Raw genomic sequence first — 15,822 nt, 5'->3', positions numbered from 1 at the left:
GCCGCGCTGTAGAATCGGCGCCTCCTGGTGGAGAGAGGACGCACTGCCACCAGGGCACAGGAGATACTAGCCGTTCACCACCCAGAGTATAGAGTAGGTGAAACACAGGAACAGAAAATAAAAAATAATAACGGTATCCAAAGGGTCAGGCAAAAGAGTAGTCGGGGTCACACGCAAAGGTCAGGGCAGGCAGCAAAACAACGGAGGTCAGGTTCAAGCAGGAGTCAATACCAGAGAGACAATACAGGATTCAGAACGCTAGTGTAGGCAAAAAGGCACTAACACAGGCAAGGTTGTAGTGTCAAATGAGGGTTTAAATATCCCTCCAACAATGCAGATCCTCCTACCCTCCTAATTAGGGGGAGGAGGAAAAGTTATATCTGTCACTTTAAGAGTGACATGAATATTCATGAAGCAGAGGCGAGCGCCCCGTCACGATCACCCGAACTCCCGATCACCGGCACCGACGGCGCGTGCAGGGAGCCGACCGCGCGGGCTGCGTCTCGGCGTCCCTGCCGGCAACCCGACGGAAGAGGTAACAGGAGGAGGCGCGTCTCCATGGCAACCTGTGGACGCTTTCTCCTCCCTGCTGACCTCCGGCGGTGGCGGAAGGGGTGCCATAGAGACCCTGCTTGCTTCTGTGTCAGCGAGCAGGAGAGGAGACACTGGGAGCAGGTACGTACTAGCTTCATAACACAGGGACATGGGCGCAGACTGACAAGATGTCAAACTGGAAAGAAAGGAGAAGATTTCCAGGGGCCAACATGGCAGCTTAGGACCATGACTGCATTGTACCAGTGAGATTATCGCGTTCAGCCGAGTGGTTAGAGGCGGCAGGTGCGGAGACACTAGAAGATACCTATATCACGGGTGCCAGCAGGTGACCAGATGTCAAAATCCTTTAAAAAATGTGCACCTTCAAAATGTTTAGCCCCCAAACAACCCAACAAACCTATGCATGGGTGGTATCACTGTACTCAGGAGATGTTGCTGAATACATATTGGGTTCTTAAGCCATAGCATATACTAGGGGCTGTAAATTCATACCTGTGTAAAATCACACAAAAAATACTACCACAAAATTTGACAAAGGCTGGTGGTAAAATGTGTGTACAGAAATAATTTAAATACTAGCATATGAAATACCCTGGGGCTTCTAGTTTTTCAAAATATATAGTTTGATAGGCTAAATGGCCAGCTTTAAAGATGTCCCAAATAGGACATGGGGCAGAATTTGCAACATGTTAAAATGCCAGGTTGAAAAAACAAATTACGCATGCCCCAAATGTAGCCTTTTACCCCCTAAACAACCAGACAAACTCATGCATTTGTAGTAACACTGTACTAGGAGATGTTAATGAACACATATTAGGGTGTTGTTTGTTAGTGACACAAAAAATGGTACTATAAACTTTGACAAAAGCTGGTGGGAATGCCCGATCGCTGTTAAAACTGGCACGAAAAGCTGGAAAACTGTTAAAAATGTAACAGTTTTCCGGCTTTCGTGCCAGAAGCTGTTACATCAGATCGGACAGCAGAAAGCCGGCAAAGCTGGCTTCTGCTGTCAGGGGGGTTCCAGGCTGTCAAACAACAGCCTGATCACCCATGCAGCGGCAGGAATGCTGTTTTTTTTATGTACCGGTACGCCCATAGGGGACTGAAGGGGTTAAAAAACACAGCTAAACATGAGCATCACAAAAAAGATATTGTCTTAACGTTATTCACTTTCTTGTCACAAAGGGTATAAAAAAAAACATCTGTTCTTAAGAATTAAAAAATTATTAATAAGAGGTAAAGAAATAATACAAATTCTATGTTTTTGTTATTTTATCTTTATCATTCTCTATAGCGTTGTTTTACCATGTGGCTGATTTCATACCAATTGTAAGAAAGTAATTTTGCTACTTCGCGTTAATTGATAGTAGCGATATAAGCTGCATGTCTGTCATAACGTCGCTTTCTCAATGAAAGTAGTAGCTGTTGGATGCGTTTACAATGACAGAACAGTACAACCTATCAAAACCGCCACTCAGTGACGCTGCCCAATCCGTGGAGTGGAAACTTCCAGAATCCTCCAGTCAATTCTACCCCGACCATAATAGATTTGTCATCCAATCAGATTCAACACTTTTTGCAGGCGGGTTTAACACGCGCATGGCAACACACGGTGCAGACTCGGAAGTCAGTAGAAATGAATGATGGTTTAAGGCCTACACGAAGAGGCCCGCCCTTGAGGAGGGGCGGTCTTTTAACTGTCATATTCTAGTAGCTTCGAGAAAGACGCGTGGGGCGGCAGGAGGCAGAGAGCGGTTATGGAGACGGTAAGGATTAGTTCCTGGGCTAAATGTCATAGATTGGTAAATGTACAGTCCGTTACATCTGGGTCAAGTGATGGCTTCTTCGTACAGGTTTGCGGCCACTATGTATCCTTATTAATTTGGTGGGTATTGTGGCTTCATCTTTGGGTAAAATTATCTAACGCTTCTTACTTTTCTGACTAGACTTATTACGATTTAGATGCAGCGAGACGTTGGTTGCTAGCTAACGTTGCTGTGTTTATTCGTGACGGGGCCGCGACTCCTGTGAGTTCTAATATTGTCTCTGTTGTAAGGGTGTAGACTTTACAACTTAGTAAAGGGGAAATATGTCGTTCGTACTGCTTTATCCTGTTTATAATGGGGGAGTAACGTCTTATGGCTAAACTGGCTTTTCATGCTTATGCTTTGTGGGCGGCACTTATTTTAAAATGGGGATTGTATCGCTACAATGGTGTAAGCTGTGTATAGAGTTCTAAAGGTCTGTTATGTATTCTTTATGGTAGATGTGCCTCCTGCCAAGTTGACATCTAAGGTTTGTCCGAAAGCAGTAGTAGAAATTATTAATTTTAATACTGTGTGTGTATAATATATATATATATATATATATATATATATATATATATATATGTGTATATATATATATATGTGTGTGTGTGTTCTTTGTTAGTATGCGTGCTGTAAGCTGTTATACATCTATAAGTGCTGTGTTTTAATTGCAATTAATTCAGCAAGTCGTATAAAACATTGCAAATACCCCCATATAGCACTTTTGCCAAAGAGTGCAGGTTGTTACAATGATTCCGTCACTTTACATCTTATGCTATCCTGAATGAGCCGTCGTCGGGTTAAAAACTTTTGTGGGATCTGGGAAATGTTCACACATTCATGTTTGAAGCAATATGCATTTGTTTTTGTTCTATGCTTTTAAAACTAGGCAAATGAGTTAAAAGAAAAGGGCAACAAAGCTCTTGCGGAGGGCAATCTGGAAGAGGCGCTGAGGTGCTATACCGAAGCCATTAAACAAGACCCCAAAAACCATGTCCTCTATAGTAACCGATCTGCAGCCTATGCCAAAAAGAGAGACTATGCCAAAGCATTGGAAGATGGCTGCAAAACTGTGCAGCTCAGACCTGACTGGGGCAAGGTGAGATGACAAATGTTTACTGATGTTATGAAAGCTGTTACCTACCGTATTTGAGCGAATATAAGAAACGTTTTTTTCTCAAATAGAGGTTTGGTTATAAGTAGGGCTGAAACAACGAATCGATAAAATCGATAATAATCGATAACGGAAATCGTTGTCGACGATTTCCGTTATCGATTAATCGAGTGATCGATTCGTTGTTGGAGCACTCGGCTCCTTTTACTTACCTCCGCGAGCGTTCCCCGCTTCCGGTTCGCTCTGTGCGAGTGGCTCCACCGGGGTGGGGGTGGGGTTTCAGGGGATGCAGAGTGGGAGTGGGGGGGCAGGCCAGGGTAGGAGACTGAGTGCAGGGCAGAGTGGGGGTGGGGATGCAGGGCAGAGTTGGAGACTGGGTGCAGGGCAGAGTGTGAGTGTGGGGGCAGGGCAGAATGTGGGGGCTGGGCTGGGTGCAGGGCAGAGTTGGAGACTGGGTGCAGGGGCACAGTGCAAAGTGCTGGGTGCAAAGTGCCAGGGCTGGGGCAAAGTGCTGAGTGCCGGGTGCTGGGTGCAAAGTGCCAGGGCTGGGTGCAAAGTGCTGGGTGCAAAGTTTCTTGAACAGTAATAGTCCACCTCTTTTCAGAATGTTTGGGGTTATTTTGTTTCAGAAATATTGTGTTTGGGTTTTTGTACTTTGAAAATATTGGTTTTTTATTACATCATAACAAAATAAGAATGTTAATGTAAATTTTAAGTTGTTTTTTAACATCCAGTTCATTAAATTATTTTAAATAAACAAAAAATTTGCATATTGTTTTTTTTTATCCGATTAATCGATTAATCGAAAAAATAATCGGCCAACTAATCGATTATTAAAATAATCGTTAGTTGCAGCCCTAGTTATAAGACTAAGATTCGGATCCCCACAGTGCTGCAGGGGACCTGGGTCCTCCCTTTTTGGCAACCTCCGGTGCTGCTGGTACTTCCTCTGGGGCGTCTATGACAGAGTGCCAGCATGACATGACCTTCCCATGCTCCACCACAGAAGCCCCAGCGGAAGTGCCAGACAGAAGCAGAGGTAGTCTGCGCACAGACGTTTACTGGCTGCCGGAGAGGAGGACCCCTCGCAACGCTGCAGGGGACCTGGATCCTCCTCTCTGGCAGACGGTGAACGTCTGCGTATGCAGACAACCTCTGCTTATGCCCGGCACTTCCGCTGGGTCTCCTATGATGGTGCACTGGCATGATATGACCTTCCGGTGCTCAGTCATAGAAGCCCCGCAGAAGTGGAGGCTGTCAATGCGCATCCCGCAGACGTCCACTGGCTGCCCCCACTATACACCAGGGAGTCTGGTGCACGGGGGACAAGTCTGGGGGGGCAGAGTGGCATATAAGGCATATCTGGGTGCAAAGTGGCATATAGGGGGTACAAGGCATAACTAGGGGGCAGGTTGGCAAGAAAAGGGAATAAAAACAAAAAATACCGTATTTGCTCGATTATAAGACGACCCCCCCCCCCAAATCAAAATATTAATTTAGGGAAAAAACAAAGCCTGAATATAAGACCAACCTATAGGAAAAACGTTTTACTAGTAAATATTAATTAATGTAAACTATTTTTTCATATTTAATAAAAGCTATGATTGAGAAAAATATCTATTTTTTATTTGCCAACTTGCCCCCCCCCCCCAGTTATGCACATCTGCCCCAGGCTTGCCACTCTGCCCCCAGAAATGCCTTATACCCCCCTATTTGCCACTCTGCCCCTTGATGTGCCTTTTAACCCTCTATATGCCACTCTGCCTCCAGAAATGTCTTCTACCCTCCTATATGCCACTGTTCCCCATGATATGCCTTATACCCCTATATGCCACTCTGGCATATAGGGGGTTAAAAGGCATATCATGGGGCTGAGTGGCATATTGGGGGTTAAAATGCATTTCTGGAGGTATATAGTTATATATAACAGCAATCACACTCCTATCAAGCCAAGGCAGCCAGTACATGCTGGAACCTGGGGATGATAGTAGTGTGATTACAGCCTCCCTATGCCATGCTACCACCACCACCCCCCTTACACACACACACACACGCTCATTCAAACATTTAAATATTCATTCCATTAATCACACATACTTCACACATTAATCCTCCCCCACCCCCTTACCTGAACTGCAGATCTCCCACTCGCAGACTTCTGCAGGGGCCCGGCTGTGCGAGCAACTTCTCTGGCCCCGCCCCCAGAGGAAGGAGGGGGGAGGTAGAGTTATGTGAGGACTGTGCTAGCTCCCCGTTCTCCTGCAGCTAGTAGGAGCGACGCTGCTCACGACCAAAGCCCGGTAAGCAGCCTGGCCCCAGCAGAATGAGATCTGATTAGAAGACGACCTCGATTATAAGACGAGGGGTATTTTTCAGAGCATTTGCTCTGGAAAAAACTTCGTCTTATAATCGAGCAAATACGGTACATCTCAATCTTAGTCTTTATTAAATATTCAAAAAAAGTTTACATGTGAATTAATATTTACTAGTAAAACTTTTTCCTATAGGGTAGTCTTACATTCAGGCTTTCTTATTTTCCTAAATTAATATTCAAATTTGTGGGGGTCGTCTTATCAGGGTTGTTTTATAATCGAGCAATTACAGTACAAAATAAAACTTAGTTTGGTATGCTATCTTTCATATGTTTAACTCCTGCAGGGGTACTCTCGAAAAGCAGCAGCTCTTGAGTTCCTTAATCGCTATGAGGAAGCAAAGAAAACATATGAAGAAGGATTGAGGCATGAACCCACAAATGCGCAACTGAAAGAGGGTTTACAAAACATGGAGGCCAGGCTTGCAGGTATTGTTATATATGACTTCTAATTCAACGTAGGTTAAACAGATGTGTAGTATCATGACTTTTTTTTTTTTTTTTTTTATCTTAATGTCTTACCAGAGAGGAAATTTATGAATCCATTCAACTCTCCAAACCTGTTCCAGAAACTGGAGTCTGACCCTCGTACACGCTCCCTGCTTAGTGACCCCAGCTATAGGGAGCTGATAGAACAGCTAAGGAACAAGCCTTCTGATCTTGGCACGTGAGTAAACACACAGCTTCATAAAAGTTCAATGCAGAGCAGTAGAAGTGGAAGAATGAGTGAGTGAATTAGAGATTGCTAGACTGGAAATTGACAGTGTTTGTAAAGTTAATTGCCTGTAAGTGGTACATTTTAATTTGCAGAAGTTGACTGAGCTAGGTGCATTTCCTGCTTTTAACTCTCCAGAAAGCTACAAGACCCTAGAGTAATGACAACCTTAAGCGTGCTACTGGGAGTTGACCTTGGGAATGTTGAGGAGGAGGAGGAGGAACCTCCCGCTCCAGCACCGCCTCAACCAAAGAAAGAAGCAAAACCTGAGCCAATGGAAGAAGACCTTCCTGAGAACAAGAAACATGTAAGTGACCTCCTCCTCTGTAGCTGTATTCTTTACCCCATAAGGACAATGGGTTATCCTTAAACCTATAAAAAAAACAAACAATGCATTGTGAGCCTATACATGTACGGGCTTTGTCATGAAGGGGTTAAAGATCTGTTGGTTGTCGAAGTATAGATCCAGGGATAAAGAACAACAACATACCCAACAATCCGTAAATTTGCTCTCCCGGATACATCAAATTTTGGAAGTAGAGCTTCTACTTTGAAGCCCCTAACAGGTGTTATACTTCAGGGGTCTACTCACTATAGAGACATTTGGCAGGAGAATTGTAACATCACTATTCATTGTGAATGGTCAATATTGACAGGCTGCTCCACCTAGGACTGATTAGGCCCTGTATAATGTGTAGGGTGGTCAATGTGTTTAAACCACAACTTTCCCTTTAGTGATTAAACCGCTAATATTTTTTTTTTTGTACAAACGATTAACTTGCCTTACAATTTTAAATGGTGGTTCTTTTGTGTACACGTTCTGCCATTGTGTTGCTATTACACTGGCTGTACATGTGCATGGAGGACCTAATTTAAATGACCTCATACCACAATTCACTGACCAAAAGATGATCAAACCTAGATGTTTGCCTAAGGTTGAGCATTTCAATTTTGCTGTCACTTTGCATTAAATGTTTCAACCTCTATGAGCATCTAATGCAAGAAAATGTGAGCTACAAGTGTTCCCTGCATAATGCATGTGAGGGATTTCTTGGAAATCGCCACAGTTTTTAACTGTTCTTTGCCACGCCAGTTCAGCTTTTCTTGCAGCAGAAGCTTACTTGGGTTGGCTCATCATGATGAAAAGCTCAACCATTATTTTACAAACCTGTAGCAAATAGTTTTTTGTTTGTGTTTATATACAGGCTCTGAAGGAGAAAGAATTGGGTAATGAAGCCTATAAAAAGAAAGACTTTGAGACAGCCTTGAATCATTATGGACAGGCCCGGGAACTGGATCCAACCAACATGACATACATTACTAACCAGGCAGGTAAGTTTGCATGTGGCAGCCCTTCAGTTACTCATGTATAGTCTAGTATTCCCTCCCTCAAAATATAACCATGTCTTGCTTTATATGGAGACATATTTTGTTATTGACCTTGCCCCTGCTTGCAACAAAAGGTCAGCCCAAAATGGGGTAGATCTCCATGTATAGTTTATATTTTGTATTGTTATCGTAATCACTAATGAACTAGATGTGGGTTTTTCGTTACAGCTGTGTACTTTGAAAAAGGAGATTATGATAAGTGCAGAGAACTATGTGAGACAGCCATTGAAGTTGGAAGGGAAAATCGAGAGGATTACCGGCTAATTGCCAAGTGAGTCATCTTTTGCGGGCGTTTTGGTATGGTATAGGGAGGGGGTGTAACGTATCACTGGAATGGAGGCCAATCTTTATTTAAGGAGTATTCCAGCACTATTTTCATGTTAAATGCATACAGGAGTTTATTTTTCTGCATGATGCACCCATTTTTTTTTTTATATTTTTTTTTATTTTTTTTTTTACCAGTATGAGGAATTTAGAATTCTGCTTTCCTCTTACCTCCCTCAACCTAAGCAGCTGCATGTACCAAAAGCACAGACATCATCCGCTACTGTCCTCCACTTAAGCCTGAGCTTCTATGATGGAGCACTAGCATGACATGACCTTCCGCTGCTCCACCATAGAAGCCCCGGCGAGAATGTATCCTCCGCTACTGCTGGCACTTCCACTGGGGCTTCTATGATGGAGCACCAGCGTCGCATGACCTTCCGGTGCTCAGTCGTAGAAGCTCCAGCGGAAGTGCCAGTCACCAGCAGAAGTTGTGTACATGCATCGTGCAGACGTTCACCGGCTGCCCCTACTAGACACCAAGGAGTCTAGAGCACGGGGGGGGGGGCAAGTCTGGGGGGTATAGGGCATATCTGGGTGGCAGAGAGGTATATCAGAGGGCACTGACATATCTGGGGAGGCACAGTGGCATATCAGGGAGGCATATAGGGGATATAAGGCATATCTGGTGTATCTGGGAGGCAGTGTGGCAATTAACTGGCCAACTAATAGATTATGAAAGTAATAGTTGCAGCCTTAATATATTGGTGTTGGTGCATGGGTGAGAAAACTGTAAACATTGCTGAAAAAGGTTTTTAGGTGCCCTAGGTAAAGATGGGGTTAAAAAGTACTTGCTGTTTTCATCCTAATACCTCACATAATATATTACAAGTAACTACCCATGTTTAATAACAATGTTTTAATTAATCTTATGGAATCTGTGCTAGTGTATTAAGGCAATTATCCGATTTTTCCATCATAAGACCTCTCCTCAAAACTTTTTAACATTTTATCCTTTGTACTGAATTGTACATGAGAATATCTGACTTTTCACTAAGCTCCTTTTGATATTACACAAGTTATTTCAACAGATGTCCTTCAAAGGCCATAAAAGGAGAGCTAGCAGGACCATACTAATAGCATTAACATGAACATGCACATGTGTGGTAAGGGGTTATCCATTTGTTTGTTCAAATGGCGCGTGAATAGGATATTCGTATAAATGGCAGTTTCACAAAAATGATTTCTCTTTGGGGAAAATGTATGTCTGAGTTACTGATTACAATATTTTACTAGTTTCTAAAAACTGATCTGATATAACCAATTGGTGGTGATAGACTTGTACTTTGGAACCTATTGCATATAGTAGCAAATTGGTGCTAGTGGTGTTTCAAATTATTATATGCCTAAAATTATGAAAACTCAACTTATGGGGTACTCTCTACAAATATATGTAAAATACAAAATATGTACAAGGTGTATACAAATAAATAGATGCCATACGATAAACATAAAGATAAATGATCCACTTCAGTTCATTTGAACACAATGGGAGGAAACAAAACAATATAGTGTGTCACAAACACTAGAAGCAGTGTTTTGGCCAGATTCCATGCATAAAGGTCGCCAAAGTAAGGACCTCAAACGTTCATATCCATCTTCTGGGGGTGAAAAGAAAACTGAACAAGTTCATACTCAAAAGAGACACATGCAATGTTTTTGTTTTTTTTGTTTTTGTTTTTTTTTTTTGTTTTTTTGTGCAAATTTGTCCTAGTACTGCTTTATTTAATATTTCTTGCAGAGCCTACGCACGTATTGGAAACTCATACTTCAAGGAGGAGAAGCACAAGGAGGCAATACAGTTCTACAACAAATCGTTGGCTGAGCACAGGACACCAGATGTTCTAAAAAAATGCCAACAGGTAGACAAAAATGAGATGCGGGGTTACTTAATACCTAAAGAATACAACTAAATGAGATAAAACCAGGTTTTTGTCAGTGCTGATCTACATTTTTTTGTTGTATTCAAGAAGAATAAAAATATTTCAGTGGGTCTTCCCCTTTACTACAATTAGGTAAAGGGAAACATATTAGTACAGGGATAAAGTGCCAATGTTTAGCAGCTCTGCTGGTCTTAGTCTTATGCATGTAGGGAATATTGTTTATCACTGATGGATATTGACTCTTCCACTTTCTAGGCAGAGAAAATTCTAAAGGAACAAGAGCGTCTTGCTTACGTTAATCCAGATCTTGCACTAGAAGAAAAAAATAAGGGAAATGAATGCTTCCAAAAAGGTCAGCCCTTGGCACAGCCTTATCCGTATTTGTGTGTTTTTTTTGTAACCCATCGTCGTCAATTCACGTGCCTGGCACGTCATGAGGTTAGGCTTGTTTAGAAAGCTATCAAACACAGTTGCAGTGGTGCTTGTGACCTCTCGGAGCAAGAGATTTTGCTTCTCCCAAGACGGTGGTTCGCTCAAAAAAAATAAATAAATAATAATCTAGTTCCCAAGAGGGGGTCTCTCCAGTACCTCCTAAGTACTCTTGGTACACCATACAACTATGCAAGTCAATGAAGCCCTTACTAACGCAATGTGACAAGGTTGAATGGAATTGTTTGGCTTCAAATGTGTCCCAAATAGGACTTGGGGCAGAATGACCAGATTTGTGAAAACATTCTCTGTTTACACTAATTGCCGTATAACTTGCAAAAAAACAAAATCGTTGGGTATTTCTTAAGTCAGAACAAATCTTCAAATCTATTTAGCAGGTTTTTTCATTAGCTGTTGTAGATGAGTAAGGATTTACAAATCAGGGGGGACGACGACTAATATATATATATATATATATATATATATACACAATATAATTTTTTATTTTTTTTTATAGTAAATTGCATATGATAAACATATTTGATATGTAAAGGAAGACCTGGTCATAAAAAATATAGAATTTTGTGTGTACAGTAAATGAGAGATAAAGTTACAGCTAAACATGAGGACCGCATAAAACAGCCGTTGTCATGAAGGGTACAGAAGTAAAAAATAAAAAATCTCTGTCCTTAAGGGGTTATTATAGACAGTACAGACATCGGAAAGTTTCACAAGGCAAAGGCAATCCAAGTAGTATAAACTAGGTATCGTAATTTAATATTACTGAAAATGTAGGAAGATGGTATGGGCTTGAGGGGATTGTTCACAGCTGTAGTCCGATCAGCAGTGACTAAGAGGCAAATGACTCCATTGTAGGGAAAACAGTAACAAAGTGCACACAAAATATGGTTTGTGGTTTTACAACAAGATGGTTCTTATGTGCTGTAAATTTTTTATGGGGGGGTTGATGGTGTATTCTATAGTGATTTTCAGTCCCTGACCCCTTAATGCCATCTGGGATCAGTATTTACTACCTGCATGCTAGCCCGCTGATATCTTATTTCACATGGCGTCAGAGGTTACAATAGTAGCATGCAGAAATGTTGGCTTCTCCCTCCTTGGAGCTGACCACTGCCTAATGGCAGTAATTTAAAATTGGAAGAAAAAAAAATCTGAAGCTGCTGATCAATCACAGTCCAGACAGCAGCTGTACCCAGGCAGTGCAACTACATAGGAGGCTGGCTGATCCCTCCTTTTTTTCTTCACACATTGTACTTCAGGTATAAATTTATAGCTCCTGGCATATGTCACTTCACAACACCCCAATATGTGTTCAGCAACATCTCCTGAGTACAGTGATACTACCCATGCGTAGGTTTGTCATGGTGTTTTTTGTTTAAATTTATCTTTTTTTTTTATATATCTTACTAATCACAGTGTGATTAGAAAGCTGGGCTCCATTGTTCTGGAGAGATCCTCTTGGAAATCTTTTTTTTTTTTTTTATTTTTTTTTTTTTTATGGTCGCCTCCATCTTGCAAGAGGCTAAATCTCCTTGGATGTATTTTCGCTGCCACTTAATACCTCGCGATAGAGGCATTTGGTTGCCTCCTAAGCTCTTCTATATCATGCGTCCTCTGCTATATTGTACACAGCAGATGTTTATACCCCGGGGAGGGGCCACATGGGGCCCTTGCTGTAGATTGCAATTGTTGCTAAATGCCTCAACATTAAAGCAACACCGTTTCAGCAAAGAAAGCAATCTTAGATTGCTTGTTCTAATCCTGGTAGAGCACTAGTCAATATCTAAATTGTGCATAGTTTCATAATGTGTGAATGCGTACAACTAAATGTGAACCTGTCTTTGTGTAGGAGACTATCCTCAAGCTATGAAACATTACACAGAGGCGATTAAGAGGAATCCACAAGATGCCAAGTTATACAGCAACAGAGCTGCGTGCTGTACCAAGCTCCTAGAATTTCAACTGGCCCTCAAGGTAAGCATATTATAGGAATTTTTTTTTTTTTTCCCCTGACCTAAAATCAGCTAAAGTTGTGGGTTTTTTTGTTTTTGGTCCATTTTGCATGTTTTTTGGGTCCTCTAAACGAAATAACCCTGTGCCATAATATCAGCTATCAGCATTGTAAATGTTAACTTTTTCAAATCATTTCTGTTCAGGGGTTATTGTTTAGAACTGCATTTGGCTATTAAAGAATTCATGTGTATGAAGAAAATTAAATTGTGCTGGTTTCCTGAAATAGCTTGCATCAACCTAAATTTCATCTTTTCTTTAAAAATAAATAAATAAAAATAACATGTAAGGCAGCATTGTTTAAAGAGCAAGCAATTCACCACCTCCTTTCTTTCTTGAGGACTGTGAAGAGTGCATTCGACTGGAGCCTGCATTTAGTAAGTCTTAACATATTCATTTATTTGCGTGATTTATATATTTTTAAAAAAAAGTAAATGGCAGAGTTGGCCCCATGCACCCCCAACGTATGTGCTGACACACATACACAATCACTTTCTCATTCTCTCTAACATTGCATTACTGTGACACTGCTGCATGTATGCCTCTGTAAGTGGGCCAGTCCTCATTGGATTGGGGTGGGGGGTGCCTCCTGGGCCAGCCTACCCTTTTCATATACATTAGGACATTGGATTTTGTCAATGGCATCATGCTGCTTCCAAAAATAACTTCGCTATTTGATGAATATTAAGCTACCTAAAATATACTTTAATATGCATGTTTTACTTAAAAAATTGTTTGCCTTGTGGAGATGCAGCTTAAAGTCCACTGGCAAGAATGTACTGCCACTGAAGTCAGTGGGTATGTCAAACGTGCATGTGTGCAGATGATTTGGAAAACTTATGCAAGCCAGAACTGAAACCAGTTGGAGGCGAGTACTTCATGTATGTACACTGCTGAACAGAAGATACCTTTGGCCAACTGTGAGGAGGGATAGACAACTGTCCAAAATGTGTAGATGATTCTAATGAATAGCTGCACTTAAATCGAAAAAATATTGATAAGGTTACACTCAGCCATCATATGCTTTAAATAGCATGCAAGGTGTGGAACATACTTTTAAGTGTCTGTAGTTGTGTATTACTACTTGAGTAATAGGAGAGTTCCCCTTTAACTAAAGACCATCTGAAGGTGTATGAGAACTTCCGTAGTAGTTTACAGAAGCATTTTGACATTGGTAAGCTGCTGAAAGAGTAAAGTAAAAGGCAAGCTTTTACATAGTGGCAATTTATTTCATGTATTTTAAGACTGACGCTTTTTTTCCCTCCCAGTTAAAGGCTATACTCGAAAGGCGGCAGCCTTAGAGGCTATGAAAGATTACTCCAAAGCTATGGATGCTTATCAGAAGGCTCTTGATCTTGATTCCAACTGTAAGGTATGGGTCTGGCCCCTTTTAACGTATATAAAATAATAAATATTTTTTAGAGCCCAGTGAAATACACCAGCTGCTATAGGGACTGGTGTGCAATTCCCCACAATACACTTTGAAAACACAGATTAATACAAAATACAATTGTCCATGTGCATTTGGTGTAGCAAGCCATGGGGCCTTTCCTGAAGCTGCCTGTGGTAATCGCGTTTTCAGCCTACAGAATCACGCGATTGTGGGGGGTGGTTTTTGGGGATGACGTACCTGGTATGTCCCGGTCTGGTGGTGACATATGACCAGGAAGTACCAGGTACGTCCCGGGTCCGGAAGGGGTTAAGGACAATGGGCGGTCCCTAAACCCATTGAAAACAATGCATTTTGAGCCTGTACATGTATGGGCTTTGTCATTAAGGGGTTAAATATGAACAAATAGTTTACATGTGAATTAATATTTACTACTAAGACATTTGTCCTATAGGGTAGTCTTATGTTCAGGCCATTTCTTTTTTTTCTAAATTAATATTCTCGAGCAGTTATTCCAACGTGACAACTGTATTATGTTTAAATAAACATTTTTCAAACACAAAAAAAAAAGATGCAAATCTTACATCCTGGAAGTTATAATTGTTTAGGTTGTGCTTGATAGGGTTGTTAATGGTACCTATTTACAACTACTTAGCATGTTTATGATAACCTGATTTTTTTTTTTCTTTTTTTTTTTGACACTTTTTTTACCCTAAGGATACATGGACCAATGTATTTTTGAAAAGAAAAAGAAAAAACAGACATAAGATGTTCTTTAGTGCATTGTAAACACATTACCATGTATTGAATGGAATTTCCATTGCTTTGTCTTGACTTTGTCTGTCTGTTAGTAAATATTACATTTGCTTTATATTACATTTGCCTTGGCTTTTTTTTCTCCTCTAAAATGTCACAAGCTAACTTTTAGAGACTCTTGTCTGTCTTGAACCAAACCACACAGGAGGCTGTTGATGGCTATCAGAGATGCATGATGTCACAGTACCATAGGAACGACAGTCCAGAGGATGTGAAACGCAGAGCAATGGCTGATCCTGATGTACAACAGATAATGAGTGACCCAGCCATGAGACTTATACTGGAGCAGATGCAGAAGGACCCACAAGCACTTAGCGAGTAAGTCATGCAGACTTTCCCTGTAGATCTAGGTCTCATGTTAATTACAAAAGGCCACCTGTACAAATACACAGAACTAGTATTAAACAGATAATGCTCCTCCATCCTCCCGCAGCACTTTTATTTCTTATTTTATGCGTTCCTTGGTTATTGCTTTACACTTGGACCATGCATGCATATGTCTTGACAGTCGTTTTTTTGGTTAGTACAGTCATTTGTCTTTCTTCCCATTTTAGACATTTAAAGAATCCAGTTATTGCTCAGAAAATACAGAAGCTGATGGATGTTGGTTTAATTGCAATCCGGTGATTAATTCTGCATTCACCTCTGTAAATCGAGTTAAGCATTGATCACCCCTCCTTATACCTGGAATCCTTTTTGTGTTCCTAAACCTTCCTCAAACAAATCTTTTTGAAAAGAAGTCCTACCATGTCTGTTAATATAATTATGGGAGGAAAGGGTACAGTGAGTTATGTGATCTATCTATTCAACTTATTCTTTCCTCCTCTCTTGTAGTAATAATAATAAAAGCATGTGACAATGACATTAAATGTTTACTATATTTGTCCTCCAATACATATTTTTCTCCATTTTGGTTTGTTTTTATTATTTATCAAAAATGAAACTTCTCTATCCTATAGTAAAGTGTGTCTAAGCCTCTATGCTATAAAGAATCAAC

The 15,822-nt window shown here is 41.0% G+C and overlaps 1 protein-coding gene across 1 annotated transcript; it reads left to right on the top strand.

Annotated features, from left to right (window-relative positions):
* Window positions 1–399: 399 nt before the first annotated feature.
* On the top strand, window positions 400–15,452 carry LOC149281699 (stress-induced-phosphoprotein 1). Its single transcript, XM_089499031.1, has 15 exons — window positions 400–675; window positions 2,502–2,582; window positions 3,253–3,462; window positions 6,136–6,277; window positions 6,374–6,515; window positions 6,702–6,870; window positions 7,769–7,895; window positions 8,121–8,223; window positions 10,018–10,138; window positions 10,415–10,511; window positions 12,459–12,583; window positions 12,960–12,996; window positions 13,888–13,991; window positions 14,971–15,143; window positions 15,380–15,452. The coding sequence occupies exons 1-15, from the start codon at window positions 400–402 to the stop codon at window positions 15,450–15,452; spliced, it is 1,980 nt and encodes a 659-aa protein (XP_089355157.1).
* Window positions 15,453–15,822: the final 370 nt, after the last annotated feature.

Source organism: Sceloporus occidentalis, unplaced genomic scaffold (assembly GCF_023333645.1).
Source record: "Sceloporus occidentalis isolate IW3139 unplaced genomic scaffold, rSceOcc1.0.p SCAF_128, whole genome shotgun sequence".
NCBI classification, from domain to species: Eukaryota; Metazoa; Chordata; class Lepidosauria; order Squamata; family Phrynosomatidae; genus Sceloporus; species Sceloporus occidentalis.
The sequence above is the reverse complement of the archived record's forward strand: the minus strand, read 5'-3'. Positions and strand labels throughout refer to the sequence as shown.

Excerpts from the sequence above, each read along its gene's own strand:
- LOC149281699 (XM_089499031.1), top strand. The coding sequence starts at position 400 with ATGAATATTCATGAAGCAGAGGCGAGCGCCCCGTCACGATCACCCGAA. Across the intron at positions 676-2,501 it reads AGAGGAGACACTGGGAGCAG|ACTTATTACGATTTAGATGC; the intron begins GTACGTACTAGC and ends TTTTCTGACTAG. Across the intron at positions 6,871-7,768 it reads TTCCTGAGAACAAGAAACAT|GCTCTGAAGGAGAAAGAATT; the intron begins GTAAGTGACCTC and ends GTTTATATACAG.